Source organism: Rhinolophus hipposideros, assembly GCF_964194185.1.
Source record: "Rhinolophus hipposideros genome assembly, chromosome: 9".
In the NCBI taxonomy this organism is placed as follows: Eukaryota; Metazoa; Chordata; class Mammalia; order Chiroptera; family Rhinolophidae; genus Rhinolophus; species Rhinolophus hipposideros.
Genome location: NC_138055.1, coordinates 12,159,303 through 12,177,434, shown reverse-complemented (window position 1 = coordinate 12,177,434; position 18,132 = coordinate 12,159,303). Strand labels below are relative to the sequence as shown.

The following is an 18,132-nucleotide window of genomic DNA, read 5'->3' as shown; positions in this document are numbered from 1 at the left end:
TCATTGTTCTTGCCGCTTTCTGAAGCAGTTCTGGGAGTCCTCTTAAGTGTTTTCAATTGTGTGGTCATGGCTGCCTTGATATCCTGAATCAATTCAAAACATTTACCTTTCATGGTCATTTTAACTTCGGGGAAGAGCCAGAAGTCACACGGTGCCAGATCTGGTGAATAAGTTAGATGAGGACACACCGTAATGTTCTTCTTGGACAGAAATTGCCGTACAAGAAGTGATGTGTGACATGGAGCCTTTCCGTTGTGATCATAACATACGGTGAATGCTGCTGCCGAGTGCCATCTGACGGAAAGACAGGGATCTTCAATATGGAAAGCAGTGCATCGAACCTTAGTAACAGTGTGTGACAAGTTTCAACTAGTTTGGTGCAGTCAGTCGGGTGTGAGCTACGGTTGAGAGAGGGTGTGTTTTAAAGTGTGCTATAAATCATCCTCCATCATGACAATGCTCAGTGTCACACATTGCTTTTGGTATACGGCAATTTCTGTCAAACAAAAACATTACAGTACCCTTATTCACTGGATCTGGCACTGTGAGACTTCTGGCTCTTCCACAAAGTCAAAATGATTCAGGACATCACGGCAGCCACAACAGCACAACTGAAAACACTCACGAAAGAGGACTTCCAGAACTGCCTCAGAAAGTGGCAAGAACGGTGGGATAACTGTGTTCAAAGCAAGGGAGAGGTTTCTTTTTCTTGTTTTTTTTTTGAGAGGGATTAATGCAATGTGTCTTTTTCAGTAATAAATTTTTATTTAAACATTCACCGTAATTGTTTGATCACACCTCGTACGTATTCAAGAACAACTTTTGGCCTCTGCATTCAGCATTGCAACTAACTTAAAACAAATATCTGCAGGTCATTCCATGTGTAACTTCTTTCAGTACAAACTGCCTGCCTCTTTAGGACAAGACCACTTCATTCTTGAATACTCATTTTAATTACTTCTTTTGGTTGGCTGGTTAATGACTTTTGATGCTTTCTTCAAGAAGTATACAGTGGTGTATATTGTGTGTCCTCTTGCATAGCGTGTCACTTTCTCTGTTGTTTTTATACATGAGAGACCTTGGCTGGTTGTCTTGGGTCTCTTGTCTCTTTTGGTCAAAACTCTGCAGGCATTTTATTAGGACCTTTATTATTCTGGTGGAAAAGGCTGTGGTAGTACTTCCATTCTTCAAAGATAATAAGTTTCTCTCCACCCCTTGCCCTTGCATTACAGTGTAGTCTTAGCAAGCAAGTTCTACATCCCTGATGCCACCAATCATATGTGTCTATTGAGCACTTGAACACAGCATGTCCAAACTGGAATGTGCGAAATACATATTGGAGTTCAAAGACTAAGTACCAAAAAATAAAAAGGTATGAAAAAGGATATGTAAAATATCTTATTAGTAATTTTAAAAATACTGATCACACGTTGAAATAATAATTTGGATATATAGGATTAAATAAAGTATATTATGAAAACACACTTCACTCATTTCATTTTGCTTTTGTAAACGTGGCTACTAAAAAACTTAAAATTACAGGACTCATCATTACATTTCTACTGAACAGCACTGCTCAAGAGTTGGACTACTCAGATTCATATTTTGATTCCACAATGCTTAGCAATTTCAAGTCTATTTTCTAAGCTTCCATTTCCTCATGTGGAAATGGGTGAAAATAATTATACTCACCTCAGTGCTTACTATGGGGACAAAATAAGATTATGCAGGTAAAGCTATTATGTTGGCACATAATCAATTCTTACTAATGAGAGTTATTATTATTCTCAGTGGAAGGATTTTTTTAAATCCTTATAATTCAAATATTTTTCCTAGCATGTACCCTGATGTGGACAACTTATCAGTGATTTTACCTGGATTGCAGGTCCCCTCCCTACCTCCCTTTTTTTCTTAAGGAGGGCACAGCTCACCGTGGCCCATGCGGGGATTGAACCGGCAACCTTGGTGTTATCAACATCACACTCTAACCAATGCGCTAACCGGCCAACTGTAGGGGCCCCTTTTGATCTGCATGCATAAGATTCTTTTCAGCTCTTGAAAATTTTTCTTGGATTATATCATCATCTTTTGGATGAACCACCCAACATCTCGGCATTGAAGTGCCTGGAGCCCCTAATATTTATTAATTTTTCACTACATCACTACAGCTACTCCATCTCAGGACAAAAGAAACGTATCTGATTTAAAACACAAGTGCTCTAACATTTTACCCCCCAAAACTAGCCTTTTATCCTTTTCAAAACATTAGGACGAAGACTTCTGTTCTCACTGCACCAATTTCCTAACCTCATCATAACTTCTACTTCACTCTGCCCATTACTTTCTCCATATCCATTAAATACCTCTGGTCTTTCTTTTTGCTTTTTTTTTTTTTGGTCCAGTTTACATTCCAAAATCTATCACTACAGTAAACATACCCCTGAATCACTTAAGTTACTTTTAAAGTCAAGTTCTGGAAGAGTAAGATTTGGGGTACAGAAACTATCCTGATGGCCAGAAGAATTAGATTTTAGCATCACTTCTCCCTGGGATTAGCAGCACTCTGCCAATTCCTACGGTAAAATCCTTAGTAGCAAAAAAAAAGTCTGTGCTGTTTCTACAGCATGGGATTCTTGAGAGGCTTTGATGAAATAAGGTACATGAAAGCTTTTCCTTCTTTATCAAGGTGAATGAACCATGAATGAGAAGATCACAGCAATGAAAATGGGAGGGACCCATGCTCAAGGTGGGGAAAAGATGGGTCGGGGACACTTACCTGCTTTAAATGAGTTTAAGTCTCTGAGCTCAGACTAATTATAGCTCCTGGTGGGGCATGTCAGCTATGTATGTCTGGAACAACTGCTGTATTGTGAAGAACTTCAGAGAATGTAGATATATGAGACAGAGAGAAAAGTGAGCACATTCAAGGAAGGGAACAACTCGGAAACCATTTATGATACACATGCCAGAAGATACATGTTAAGTATCAACGTAGGCTGTGAATGTCGAACTGCCATTCAGGATATGGGGGAAGAAACGGGGATGTTGAGGAGAGGACTCAGTAGATATACCAGATCTTCAAACACCCGGCTGATTTACTCTGCAGCCCCAAACATAGAACCCATGCACTTGTTAGGGGCCACTACTGGCCAGGTCTTGTCCTAAAAGCTGGCTATAGCGATAAAAGTTACAGGCCTTTACCTCCTGGTTCTCACAGTCAAGTGGGGAAGGCAGGTGAGTTAACAGACAATCATATGTACACTTGCATTTGGTCCTTATTAATGCTCAGGACCAATGGAGAGACTCGAAAAGATGAAGATTTCAGTACAGCACAAGGCGAATACGTCTAATAGCGTCTCTAAATATGGAACAAGGTCCTTCGGGAGGTAATAATCTCTTATCTCTGGAAGTATTCAAAAGCAGAAGATTAATGACCATTTATATAGAATATTAGAGAAGAAAGTGAAAGGTTATGCCGGACGAATGCCAAGTTCCTTCCTAATTAAGATTCTATGACTCTCAAAAGGGGACAGGGCCCATTCATTAGCACACTCCATTATATAAAGAAACATTTGCCAGTGTATAAATTGAATTGTAAAACTGACACAGATTCTTTTCTAATGCAAATTACACTTTCTGGTGGTTGTCTACAATTTTCCATGTCGAATATTTAGAAGACCAGTCTTCTAAATACAGACAGGTATGTTTTCAAATGTACTTCATTTATCCATGTCAATTCTGTCATCCAGCCCTTGCTAACTGAGAGAGAAAAGTCTACTAAGAGGGCTGGTCTTAAAAAACCAGCCCTCATATTCACTAACCACATGGATAATCCAGGAATGAGTACAGCAATAAAGAAAATGGCAGAATGCTAACTTTTCCAGAGTTGGACATAATCTTTAACTTCAGCTAGCCCTCCTACATAATATGAAACCCAAAAGGAGAGAAGGAATGAGAGCATAAATCCATAAGCTGTTCTAGAAACACAACCCAAAATATGTACTCTCTTGTGAGAGGTAAATAGTCATTTGCTCTTTTGTTGGAAGGAAAGTAAAGGTGCGTTGGTTGACACAGTGGGTTGAGAGAAGATTGAAGAGGTTAGTCACTGCCATCCTTGAATATACGAAAGGGAAAGGGAAGGAAAGAGAATTTGTTGAGTGCCTACTATGTGTTAAGTACTGTGCTTTCTGTTATAAGACCTCATTGACTGCATTTAATCTTCACCAATAAAGGAGATCTATCTAGAACTATCAATTTTGAAAAATAATTAAGCTCTGTGTGTTACTATCAGTATTACCATACTATTAGTGAAATTGCGTAAGGCAATTCTGAAGGTCACACAGAGCTTACTTCCCTTCTCATTCTTCTGCAGGGTACCTCACAGCAGATCACGCCCTCCACGAGATGCGTCCCAGGTCTTGTCTTTCCTCCGCAGGCCAAGTCTAACCGGAACTGCTCCAGCCCCACGGGGATCTTGGATCCCAGCACTTGAAGCTCAACCGTTGTCAAATGTGGTCCCTTGGAACTATATCCTGAGCCTGACAATCACAAAACGCAGACCCAATTTTGGGAAGAGGACTGTGTTGGAAAGAATCACCTGTGAGATCTTGGGCGACATGCTTAACCCTTCTGGATTTCATTTGTTCATAAAAAGCTATGTGTCCTGGGCTCCCTTCCGAGCCTGAGACTTTGTGATTTCATGGTACCATCAGGCCCTCCGAGCTGAAAATGTCCGTCACTCAGAAAGCATATCTTCCCAGGACACAGACAGGGTAGTGAGTGTTTATCTAGCTCCTTTAGTGAGAAGGACAACAGGAGTTTGTCTCCCGAAGGATAGCAGGGGGTGGGGAGTCTGCCGTTATCTAACAAGAGCCTCTGTAATACTCTATGGGGACCAGTACAAAGGCAACTGAGTATGAGCAGGAAGCCAATCTTTAGAGTCAACCATCAATATTTTCTGGAACCACAGTCCTGAATCCCACTTCATAATCTTTCAGATGTTGGTAACAAGCAAGCATCACGCGTAAGAGAAAAGGAGATAAATTAGGGCTCCCAGCTGGACAGGTGAAACATGAAACAGTCCCTCCCCGCTTCAGAACTGAGGAACATCCTCACCCCAAAGGTCCCACAGGGGTGACTTTCTGGGCCAACTGGGGGCAAGATCAGAAGGCTGACAGGCAATGGAGGGCCTCGTCAGAACACTGGCATGATATGGATTACTGATTTCAGGTAAACTGTCCAGAATAATGAGTTTCATTTAGAAAGCGAACCTTGGATGGGAGTCATTGGGCGGTCCCAAATTCAGCAGCATCATTAGTGCAGGGCACATTTGTCCCCAGCAGGAAACTCCGTGCCCCGCGAGCCTTTAAATGGAGGGGTCATGCTTCACGCACTTGTTCTCCATAAACAACCAAAGAACACCATCGAGAGCTTAGCGGACCCTTGTCTGGATACAACTACAGAATCTTAGCTTAAAAACAGGCCACAGAGAAGGAAATATAACATAGAATAAAGAGCATGGATTGTGGAGTCACATAGTTTTGGGTTTTAATTCTGGCTCTGCCATGCACTACATGTATGTGGGTTTTTGGGTTACTTAACCTTCCTCATCCTCAGTTTCCTTATCTGTATAATGGGGATAATAATAAGACAAGCGCCACAGGGTTGTTGTGAGCATTCCAGGAGAGAACTGCATGAAATAAAACAAAGTCTCTCATAAATAAAAGATGTTACACTTTGGAGCCTGTGGGCTTCAAAGTCACTGAAAACAGGAATTTGGAGTTTAAGTGCCACTCAAGTGTGGTGGCAACTGCATTCCCCAGGGGCAGCAGCCCATGTCTCCCTCCTTTTCATATCCGTGTCCACTGAATTATACAATCCCATGTCTCCTACCATTTCACTCGTAAAGGAAAAAGTCAAACATCAGCCTAGCAATTCATTAGCTGCCTGATCTTAGGCAAATACTCTCCAACTCTGTGCTTCCTGGATAATTTATAAATTATCCGAGAGGTGGAGGTAATAAAACATCTCCCTCCACTCCACGGGGCTGTCGTGAGAAGTGAGTGACAGCCTGCTACCTTCTACAAAGCTCTATGCAATAAATAAGTCCCCCTGTCCTCCTCCTCTGACGGTGGGAGCTGCATGTCTGCAATGGAGTCTGCAGCGCAAAGATGGCCTCAGTCCTGGTGGCCTGTTGATACGGGGACTTGGAGGCTGGAAATGAACGAGCCGTGTCAACAAGAGGAAGGACAAGGAGCATGTCACAGGCCGCAGAGCGATGCAGGCTGAGCGATCACTGTTTGCAAACCCGCACTAATTGGTCATTACGGAGAGATGCGCATAGGTCCACCGCAAATTCCCCTAGTTCGTTTAGAATCATGCACCGATCCCTCATAAATTTCCTTTTCCCTATTACTCCATTCTCTAGCACTAATAGATATCACAAAGGGCCCACAGGAGTACTTCTGAGAAATGTCATTCCCAACCGCTATACAAAGCGATTCTTCGCGGCTGTACTGGGGGAGGCCATCATGTGTGTCTGCTGAGGCTCCCGACGAACACGCTTCCCGAAAGCGACTGCAGAACCCAGCACCCAGGCTCTCCTCTCCTGTTCTCCCTCCTCCTCCAACGTCAAAACACGAACGGATGGTGTTTTAATGAGTTCTCCTCCTGGTGTCCCTGTCATGGAAGACACTCGCCTGCCCTGCTCTGGGGACTTGATGCCGGTGGATCAGATGGAGCTGCCTCATTTATGCCACTGCAGGGTCACTGGCACAACAGGACTCAGGAGCGTGGGGGGCCCTGACAGTGACAAAGAAACCCCTTCCTGATGACTTTAGTACTCTTGGGGAGCCAGCTCTGAGTTTACTGTGTACCATTCACTTAGCAAACCTTTTCATAAGCCAGGCATCACTGCAGGCATAAGGATACGAGGGTGAGGAAAACAGACATGATGCCGGCCCTTTGGGAGCTTCCTGTCTACGGGAGAGACAGATGTTTACCAGCTCACCGCACAAAGGCATAAAAGATTACACTCTGCGATGAGTTGACTGAAGAAATGGATGTGACCCTACGAGGACATATAACAAAGGAACCCCGAGGAGATGATGAAGGCAGGGAAGGTTTCCCCGAGTCCAAGCGTATCTCAGAGATAACTGTGGGACCGGTTCCAGACCACAGCAATCAGACACGTCTTGCCATCAAGCGAATTATAATATTTTTGCGGGTAGAGGGTCTTGCCTTCAGTTTGTAAGGGAGAAAACCAACACATTTGTGAAGTGCAGTAAAGTGAGGCACAATAAAAGGAGATATGCCTGTAAGTGCAGCTTACGTGAAAGAACTTGGAACGTACTGGCCATGGGGAGAAGGCAGGCTAGGGGACACAGTTTAACAGATAGAACGATCTGGGCAAAGGCCCCCGAGGGGAAGGGAAGGAGCAAAGCAAATGTGAAGGTCTAGTGAGTGAGCAATGGAGCTAGTGGTGCGAAATGGAGTCAGCGGAGGCAGGAACCAGACTGTGGAGTAAGACGTGACTCAGTTTAAGGACCACTGACGGTTTTATGCAGAGGAAAGGGGATGGTGTCGGTTGGGCTTGCCTTAGGGAAAGCTGACTCATGCTACTGACGGAGAATGGATCTGGGGGTGGAGAAGTGAGCAGAAGAGAAGAGACTGGCGCGGGAAAACATTGCATTGTGCTGGGGAAAGGTCGCAATGCTCAACTAGGAGGCTGGTAGGGGAGATGGTGACAAGCCAGGATGTGGAATGGTCGGATACAGGGTCAGGGAAAGGGCCCTACGTATCAAAGATGAACTCTTGGCTCTGGATGAGCAACAACGTAGGCAGAGGGTGGTGCTACGAGCCAGGAGAGGTGACAGATCATGGTTTTGGAGTTGTTGGGCAGGACTGCATGTAAATTATTACAGTTATTATCAATTATGGACAAACGATGTTTCATAAAAAGCCTTCGTACTCATTGTCCTTACTGGATTCTAATAACAGCCTCATGGGATACAGGACTGTGGGAGATAGGTATCTCATTGGTGGGGAAATCAAAATGCAAGTGTTGGGGACCTGCATGGTGTAGTCAGTAGCAGAAGTCAGGCTAGAGAACAGGACAGTGGAGACAATATCCTTCAGAACACACCGGATTGTATTCTTTTTTTTTTAAATTCTTATTTCTTAAGCTACAGAGCCTTCAATTCCAATGGATAAAAATCCAGTATATAAAATAATAAACAGCAGGTCCACCTAGACTAAAGGGGGCATGAGACAATCAGAACACCAGTCTCTTTCTCCCACTCCCCTTTCCTCTAATACCTCCTGGGGTCTCCAGGAGATTATAGCACTTTGGTGCCTTGCTCCCCAAGCCTCCCAACTGTCCCCGGATTTCCTAACAGGCCACACCAGAGCACGTTAATGCCCTGTTGCTTTGGCTGCACACAGGAGTGGCACATTTTCAAGCCCCTGTTACGTTTCAGGCACTGCCAGGCCATCACATGCGTTATCTTATGGGGTCACTTCCTTGGCGCCTGGCACTGCCCCACCCACTTGACACGTGATGGAGCAGGGGCTCAGAACCCAGATCAGATAGGTCTTCAGGGGCAAACCAGGATATTAACTTGGGGTTTTTCCCGCCACTCTGTGCTTTCTTAATAAGTAGAAGGTACAAGCTGGTAAAGAACAGGATTGTCAAAAGAAAGGAGTGGGGGGAAGCGGGAATAGAAGCATTCTTCTGTGCCAGATGCTTCCCTCCCCTCCCGTTGCTTTTCCCCACGGAGTCGTAGCTAAGACCCTGGGAGACAGAGTGGCTTGCTTTCACCTTAATTAGTGCGCAATTTGCTAAATTTTGTTTTTCCCTTTTTAAGAGTGTTAATCAATTTTAGCTCAGAATAGACTGGAATGGCACACAAATTACCACGACAATCCCCAAATGCTAAATTCTGACTATCTCCATCAACCTCAAAGCCTGAAATATGGGAAAATCAGAAACTCTGGCCGGCATCTCTGTGATCTATTTAAAATGTTACGGCTCTGAAATGAAAAGATAATGGCTTTATGAGGTTTGGAACAAGCAATTTGCTAGAATCAGTCTCATGCCTAGGTGTTTAGTCCTCCTTCCCAAGGTGACTGGAGATAGAGCATCGCGTATTTTTGCAAAGTTACATGTTCCTCTAATAACAGCAATTTGTTAAATCCACAGACATTACAGGGTAACAACTATGCACCAGAAACACAGGAAAGGATAACACGTGCCCCTTGCCCCCTCCCCCATTAAGACAGTTCTCAAGTAAAACAGCAGACAGACAAGTGAAGGGAAAATGTCCTCCTTCCTGGGGAAATCAGGAAAGGTTCTCAGACAAGGTGGCCTTGTCAGCTGAGTTCTGAAGGATGAGTAGGAGTTGTGACAAGGTAAGTGGAAGGGCATGTCAGACAGAAGGAATAGCATAAGCAAACAGTCCAACACAGGGAAGGAGGCAGAGAGAACCAGAAGCGGTTTCTCACAGCTAAGTAACAGAGTCAACTTGCAGGAATGACAAGAGAGTCAAGAGCCAGAACGTGCAGGACTTCTTAATCAGACTGCGACTTTCAATCCTGAGGCAAGTAAAGTGGCATCACAGAAGGATTTTAACCAAAGGAATGACATGACCAAATGGGTCTCATCTGGTTGAAACCCTCTGGCCCAAGATAATCCTTAATACTGTGTTTCCCCGAAAGTAAGACCTAATGGGAAAATTAGCCCTAGCATGTTTTTCAGGCCGACATCCCCTGAACATAAAGCCCTATCGCGTCCTTTGGAGCAAACCTTAATATAAGACCCAGTCTTATTTTCGGGGAAACACGGTATTTATTCAGCACAGTCTTTTAAAACACATTTACATATATTCCTCTCATTTGAGCCTCTTCATGACCCCATGTGGTTGGCATTAAAATCACCTTTTTACTGGTGAGGAAACAGTCCCAGCAAAGGTATACCTTATTTACTTTGTCTTCATGACCAATAAATAACAATACATGAATTCACCCCAGGTCCATTGGACTCTGAGATCAGCATTTACCTCCTGGGGTAACAGAATTCTCTAGATAATAGTATCATAGACCTCTTTCAGGGAGGGAGGTACCGGGCCAATGGCCTCCAGATGCTACAGAAAGCCTTGGTCGCCAGAACTGCACAGACCATCGTACATTCTGTGCTCAAGAACGGGTCACTTGCACACCTTCAATACTAAAGTCAGATTCGGATAGCGAATCCCCTTGATGGCACCCTGGGTGCTTCCAGCTGGGAGCTGAGATTTCTGTCCTTGCTGAGGTCTACTACACCACAAACCCTAAAAGCTTCCAGCTCGAGACCAGGGAGGCTCCTCGCGCTTGTGCTCGTACCTTGAGCTCATCTGCATTGTAGAAGTCCACGCGCACGGCTGGCACCATCCAGGTCTGGAAGAGCGTGGCCAGGATCTGCTCTGCGATGGAGTCAGCAATGAGGTGAAAGTGCAGAGGGTTCCGCCTGTGGGACGTGAGGGGAAGGAGAGTCAGGAGGGACCATTCGGCCTTAGAATGCCAGCCACAAGACACACTGCTACCAATTCGTAACATGTGGCTGGCTTCTAACAGCGACGGTGAAAGCAAATCAGGCATGTTACCCCATCAGTGCTTACTGGTGAGGGTGGCAGAGCTGAAAAAGAGAGGAGACATCTCACCCCACCTCAACATGTCATCGAGGTGACAACCAAGGACCAGAGAGGACAAAAATCGTTGGTGACATGCGATTCAAGCCAACCAGCACACGTGCTATTAAGACATCTGTGTTTCCAAAAATCTGAACTAGAACACGTGTAACAATTTGACCGACCCTTTATTTCTATCCCCTAGAAACACAGCCATTAGTGCAGACGCACATCAATAGAAGTGCTTAGACTGGCTATAAGGAGCTGGCAAGACATTCCTCCCACAGCCCAGCACTGAGTTCTCTTTTTTGGCTTGTTCCTCTCCTGAGAAAACCAGCCATCCAAGATGGAGTCGTGTGGGGCTCCCATCACTGACCATCAGCTTGCCCTCACTGGGACACGTTGATAGCCTTGATTCATTCCACCTCAGTCAACCAGCGCTTACTGAGGCAGCACCCCAAATACCAGCCAGCATTACACAAGGGCAAAGCTTCTGGATTCCAATGGAAATGGGTTCAGATCCCAGGTCTGGCATTTATGAGTGGGGACTTTGAGCATGTTGCATGTATCTCTGCACTACTTCCTTCTGTAAAATATTGAAGAAAACCTCGTCATCAGGCTCTGCTGCTTAAATAAGTGTAATAGGTAATGCATATTAGTAGTAGACATAGTTAGGCTATCAATAAATAGCAGATATGCAATCTTGAGAGACTACCAGGAACAAAGCAATCATTCAATTCAGAAGCGCTACTATCATGAATACTATTGTGCTGGAAGGAAAGAAGGAAGGAAGGAAGGAAGGAAGGAAGGAAGGAAAGAAGGAAGGAAGGAAGGAAGGAAGGAAGGAAGGAAGGAAGGAAGGAAGGAAGAACCAAATAATATACTACCATGAATGAGCTCCTCTGGGAAATCTAAAGACGAGAATGACCTGGTAACCCTGACCTCAAGAAGCTCATCCTTTTTAGAGAGGCGATCCACAATTAAATGCTATAAACATGGGATAGAACGTATAATGTGACAGTGACTACAACAGAATACAAAGTTCTGTGGGAGGAAGGAAAAAGAAGGGCTAATTCTGACTGCGTCAGAAGGATGTGTAAGAGTTGGGGGAAGCCGTGCCCTAAAGGACTGAGGACACCATCTGAGGAGAATAACAAGAGCCTATGGCCAGAGCACAGCGTGTGCTAGGAATGTGGTGGGGGGAGGAAGTGGTTCGCAGAGACTCCATGGTTGGAGTAGAGCAGGAGCGAGATGAGAGTCCACAGGAAGCAGTGCAATGACGCCCAATTAAACAACCTGGGCTTCATCGGCCAGGCATGGGGGAGCAACGTGACCTGTCTCTTGGCTCACAGCCTCCTGTGCCCTGTTCTAAGTTCCAGACACATAGACCGTCCCTCAGTTTCCCACGCCCCCATGCCCTCTTACTACCTGGGTCTTTGCATGTTCGGCTTTCTCTGCAGTAGACCCTCTTGCACTTGCTCTTTCCATCAATATTATGCTTAGCACATACAATCAGCCAGGCAATGAGCTGGATGCTGGAAACATGGTGGTGACTGAAGATACCCCATCCCCATTCTCACTGAGGTCACGGTCTTGCCTCTGCTCCTCCTCTGCCATCCTTCCCCTTCCCCATTCAGCATCTGATGATCTCTTACCCAGTCTTCCGTTCTGAGGTCTGCCCTCTCTCGCTCCCAGAATCCTTCCCTGACTACGCACGGGTAGGTCAGGGCCCTTCCTGACAGACAGGCATCTCAGCACCATGTACCTATCCGTAGGTAGCAATCACCCGTGTACGTGGCTACATCCCCACCTGACTGTGAGCTCAGGGAAGTCCAGGATCATCCCAGGAATGTTCCAGTGGGAAGTCTCCATGACCTAGCTCAGGGGTTTGGAATGCAGAATAAATGAATTGAAGGGATAGATGCGTGATGGATAGGAGAAGATAAGGGGACTATAGGAGGACAAATCATTTAAGAGATTAAACCGTGTGGGGGTGAAATGAGGATCGGTGAAGGAACTCCAAGGAACAGCAACGAGGAAGCTAAATCTGGGGGGATTTCAGGAGAACAGCTCTTAGATATAAGGGGAAACTGGACAGGAAAAAGCAGAAGGTGAGAGCCCTGGGTTGGTTGTAATGTCTTCATAACAGGTGATAGAAGAAGAAAGACACATTGGAGGAAGGTGACTGGGTATTGGGTGTACCAAGTTTAAGGTGGGCGTGGCAAAGCCAAGTGGAGCCGGATGGATGAGCCTGGACCTGAAGAAAGTTATTATCCAAGGCCAACTTGCTATACACATACCAGGCAAACAAGGGTAATACATTAAATACCTGAATCGAAGAAGTGATTAGCACTGCAGAATCTCTCCATGGGACCATTGTGTGGACACTGCAAATTCCTCCATTAAACCATCTATATATATATCCAAGAGGAAGAGCCTGCCTGAGTGACGCTTGGTGGCCTGAGGAGGTGATGATGTGCTTGTTTATTGGCCAGTGACTTACCTGAAGTCTATGTGAGCAGCAGCTTGTCAAAATCACTAAGATAGAGGGTCCATTTTAGCCCTCATCGTTGGGACACCCACTCTCCTCTCCCGAGCCACAAGAGGGTTTTATGTATCAAGAATGGACAAAGGTAAACCTGTATCATTGTCAGCTTGCACTTTCATCCACAATAGAGGGATGGCATAACTTTATACATGGGATGACAATACCAAACAGATCAAGCTGCTTTTATCTGCTCTAACACATCATGCTTTCCACACATCTGTGTTTGCTCGTGCTGTTCCTTCTCCGTGGAATATTCTCCCCCTTCTTGTTGGTCCTGTGAGTTCCTGTTCATCCTCCAAAATCCCCTTTGTAAGTCATCTCCTCTGAAGAACCTTCTTGGAGCCCATCCTTGTCCCGTTCCTGCTAACTCAGCACCTCATAGGAAAAGCAAGTCTACCATTGACAGTGAGACGCCGATACGCATTCAGAGACCTGGCTCCTTGGCTCTACTGTGAGACACCCGAGGAGAGGAACCATCTTCTCATCTCCAGCCCCAGTGCCCAACAGAGGGGCTGGCACATAATGGGTGTTTAGTAAACACTGGGGCAATAGGAAAAGAAAGCCAGTGCCCCTCCTTCTATGTCACCGTTAACATCACCATAAGAAGGTAAAAACAGCTGATGGCACCCTCCACATCAATGGTTCAGAGTTGGGGCTCTGCTCCAGAATGTCTGAGGTGGAACCCTGGAGGCATCAACTCCTAACTGAGTGACCCTAAGCAAGTTACTTCATCTCTCTGGGCCTCAGTGTCTTCGTCTTCCAAACAGGAACAATAATGGTAAGTAAGCAATATTACATTGGGCAATTGTGAGGATTAAGTGATGATATATATATATATATATATATATATACACATATATATTCAATATATACATATATATACATATATATATATGTATATAGTACTTATTAAAGTACCTGGTGTGTGGTAAGATTTCAATACGTGTTAACTGTTGATATAGTCTAAATGTTTGTGGTCCCCCCTTCCCCAAATCCCTATATTGAATGCTAACCCCTAAGGTGATGGGATCAGGACGTGGGGCCTTTGGGAGGTGATTAGGTCATGAGAGCAGAGTCTTTCTGAGGGATCAGTGCCCTTATACCAAAGCTCCAGAGAGCTCCCTCCCTCCTTCCATCATTAGAGGACACAGGGAGAAGTCAGCAGTGTGTAAGCAGGAAGCAGGGCCCCTCAGAACCTGACCGTGCTACTGCCGTGACCTTGGACTTCCAGCCTCCAGAACTGTGAGAAATAAATTCCTATTGTGTAGAAGCCACTTAGTCTGTGATATTTTGTTATATCAGCCCCAATGGATCAAGACAACTATTATCAACATTAACTTGTGAAACTGTTATTTTCTCTCTGTTTTTGCATCATTTTTCAAATAAAATATTTCAATTAGTTCCACCATCCACAGACAAAAAGAAAAAAAAAATGAGTCGAGCGATCAAACATCCAACAAAGAGCTATGAGGCAGAACACACACATAAGGCATAGTGGGGATCTATGCAATAAACGAGCTCAGAGTCCTTTCTTCAGGCAGCTGTCAATCTGGCAGAGACGAAGAGAGACTACAACTAACCACCTAAATGTTAGCACAGGGGTATGCCATGACATTGGGCTGCCACACACAATTGCGAAGTTCGAGAATGGCACCCGTCCCAAGGAGCCATTTGAATACACAGACACAGATAACAAAGAAGGAACACAAAGGCTACAGGAAGGTGAGGGCAGAAGAGACTTCTCACTAATAGAGAATGTAGGAAGTTCGCAGGGACTATGTGCCCATTAAACCGAACCTTTGGATGGGGAAAGATGGAGGATGGAGAAGGGCATTCTGCAGGATATAAGAGACTACGGAAAGGAACAGCGCATGTCTGTGAAAGAACTATAATCTTATTTAGATGGCGGATACGGTGACACTCAGATGGTTACCTACAGCATGCCAGGAACAGAGAGGGTAACAAGGGAAAGAGAGAGGCAGTCTTAATGGCAGGTGGGGCTCAGCATATGTGTCACTTACTTGCTAAGAACTGTGAATTTCATTCTCTAAGAGAAAGAGCCAGACAAGGGTTGGGAGACCCGGCAGTCAGTACATCAAAGGTGTACTTCAGGAGATTAATGAGGTTATAGAACAGGAGACACAGCAGTGTGGGGCAAGAGAAACAGACTCTTAGAGGAGGACTCCGAAAGCATTCCTGCGAGGCTTTCCCCGCCCACGATCTTCCTCTGGTCTATTTCAAGTCTCTCTCTAGATGGGAAGGTAAATCAAGAAGGACACTTAGCTCATCTTTAGGGCAAAACGACGCGTTTGCCCTGTCAAAGGTGTCAGTGTACCTCAGAAGCCTCCCTCATTAGAAGACTGTGAAAATGCATCACCAGAGGCCACACAGGGCTCCCAGCCCAGGTGACCACGGAGGCCCTGGCAGTTTGCTGATGCCGACTCAGCAATCAAATGCGAGAAGCAGCAGTGACTCAGATCTCGTTCTCGGAGCGGGGATGCCTGGAGGGGCCCTGCTAATGCTTCACCTTTGGTACCATCATGAGAAGGCGGGTCCTGTCCACTGCTTCTCTTAGTGACCATGGGGAAAGCATCTGAAAACACTGCCCACATCACTTTTCTGAGAGTCTCCATGGAAACCAGGATGTTTCCCTTGCGTTTTCACTTGTAAATCCAACTGCCAACCAGATGGTCCCACCTTCATATCCTGTAGACTCCTGAGAATCAAGACAGCCCCAAGACACCCTCCTAACACCCCAGGTCACCAATTATTTAGGGAGTGTTTAGCACCCATTTCTTCTTAAGAACGTAAGCTCTATGGGCACAGAGTCTTGTGTCTGTCATTTCACTGGTGTATCCGAACTCCCGAAACAACGCCTGGCATATTGAGTGGGGGCACATTTTGTCCTCTTTTGTCCCCTCACACCTGTCTGTCTTCTGGAATTCTCTGCCAGGGCCAGAGGTGCACCATTCACCCCACCGCACAAGCCAGAAATGGGAGCATCACGTAGGCTCCTTCCCCACCCATGTCCCCCCACCCCAAACCCAAGCCCTTTAGAGACAGTTTAGCCTAATGGTTAGAAGCCAGGTCTCTGAAGCCAAACCATCTGGCTTCTTCTTCTCTTGGTTCTATCACAAACTAACGATGTGTCCTTGAACACACTTCTTCTTCAGTGTGCCTCCGCTTCTGTGTCTATACAATGGTGTTCATCACAATAGCTCCTACTTCCTAGTGATTGGGGGATTACAACAGGTGCAGCATGTAGAGCAGTGACTTGCAGGCAGTAAGGATAATAAACGTCGGCTGTTAGGGCCCCGTCTGATCCTCTGTGATATCGCATGTATGTATTCACCCTTCTCGCCCTGTCTCTGGGCTTGATCCCTCCGACCCTCCATCCTGGAAAGCCTATGCTCCCTGTACAGTCCTCTGCTCCTCTCACAGCGTATCAGCTCCATGGACTCCTGCATGGACTCTAGATGTTCTCACCCTGTCCCCCTCTCCAGGCTCATGTCTTCCTGCCCTCTCCTTGAACCCTGCACTCCAGCCATTCTCCTTCCCAGGCCTGCATATGACCAGCTCCTGTTCCTGCTTCAGAAATAAACTCAAGTGCCACCTCCTCAGGGAGGCCCTGCATGGCCACGCCACCTCCAGTGCCTCGCTCCCCCCATCACTCCCAGCCTCACTGCCCCATGTGGTTTCTTCCCAAGAGTCTTTAGTATCAGAAATCTCCATAATCATCTGCAGGTCTGTTTCCTACTCTCCACTAGAATGTGAGATGTCTAGGGTGGGGTTTCTCTAGTTTCACAAAGTACCTATTCCCTTGTCCACTCTCTCCAACCCCAGTCCTTAGAAAGTGCCTGAGTCACTTCCAAGGAGTAGCCCTGTCCTCCAGGGGGCTTGTATTCATGCTGTTATCTCCTGGACCACCTACACACTGCCTCACTAACTGCTTCTAGCCTTCTGTTCTCAATTTACACATGATGGCTCTGAGGATGTCATCCCATTGGGTCAGATGCCCTCCTTAGCACCTTCCACTGAATTCAGGGCTCAAAACGTAGATTTCTGCATTAATCTGATGACTATTTACATCTCTATTCCCCGCTAGATAATCTTGGCACCAGGAGCTGCATTTTGTTAATAATCTTGCCCTCAGATTTTAATAGTTCATGGTAGACATAACCATCCAATAATTATTTATGGAAAGATTGAATAAATGGACAAATGAATAATTACCAAAGAGATTCAAATGCCCTCACAGTTTGACACAATTACCTGGAGGTAAGATATAAAGACACTTAGAAGAAAATATAGGAGTGAATCTTTTAGTATTGGGTTAGGCAATAGTTTCTTAGATATAATATCGAAAGCACAAATAACAACAACAAAATAGATAAACTGGTCTTCATCCAAATTAAAAGCACTTGTGCTTCAAAGAACACCATCAAGAAACTGAAGAAAACAACCCCAGAATGGAAGAAAATACCTGCAAAGCCTGTATCTAATAACATGCTTTAACCATAACCTATAAAGATCTTTTACAACTCAAACTCGGCAAAGACAAGAAAGTGGATTAGAAATGGAGCAAAAATTTGAATAGTCACTTCTTAAAGAAGATAAATACAAATTACAAATGGCCAATAAGCACAGGAAAAGATGCCAACAGCGTTACTCACTAGAAAATGCCAGTGAAAACCATGAGACAGGACGTCACACCCCCTGAAATGACTAAAGTACAAGAGACAATAACAAGTGTTGGTGAGGACGTGGAGATACTGGAACCCCCACTTGTTTCTTGTGGAATTGGAAAATGACTATAGATGCTTTGGAAAATAGTTTGGCATTGCCTCAAAGAAAATCAGCATAGAGTTACTACTGTTGAGTTAGTCCACTCCCAGTTATACACAAAAATTATCTGAACACATA

At 45.2% G+C, this 18,132-nt stretch overlaps 1 protein-coding gene across 5 annotated transcripts in view; it reads right to left on the bottom strand.

Annotated features, from left to right (window-relative positions):
- Window positions 1–18,132, bottom strand: part of LARGE1 (LARGE xylosyl- and glucuronyltransferase 1) — a 492,234-nt gene that overhangs the window by 231,810 nt on the left and 242,292 nt on the right. For all 5 annotated transcript variants that reach the window (XM_081059772.1, XM_081059773.1, XM_081059774.1 and 2 more), the window contains one exon: window positions 10,378–10,501. In XM_081059772.1, coding sequence (XP_080915898.1) covers window positions 10,378–10,501 — 124 coding nt within the window. The remainder of the gene's footprint in view (window positions 1–10,377; window positions 10,502–18,132) is intronic.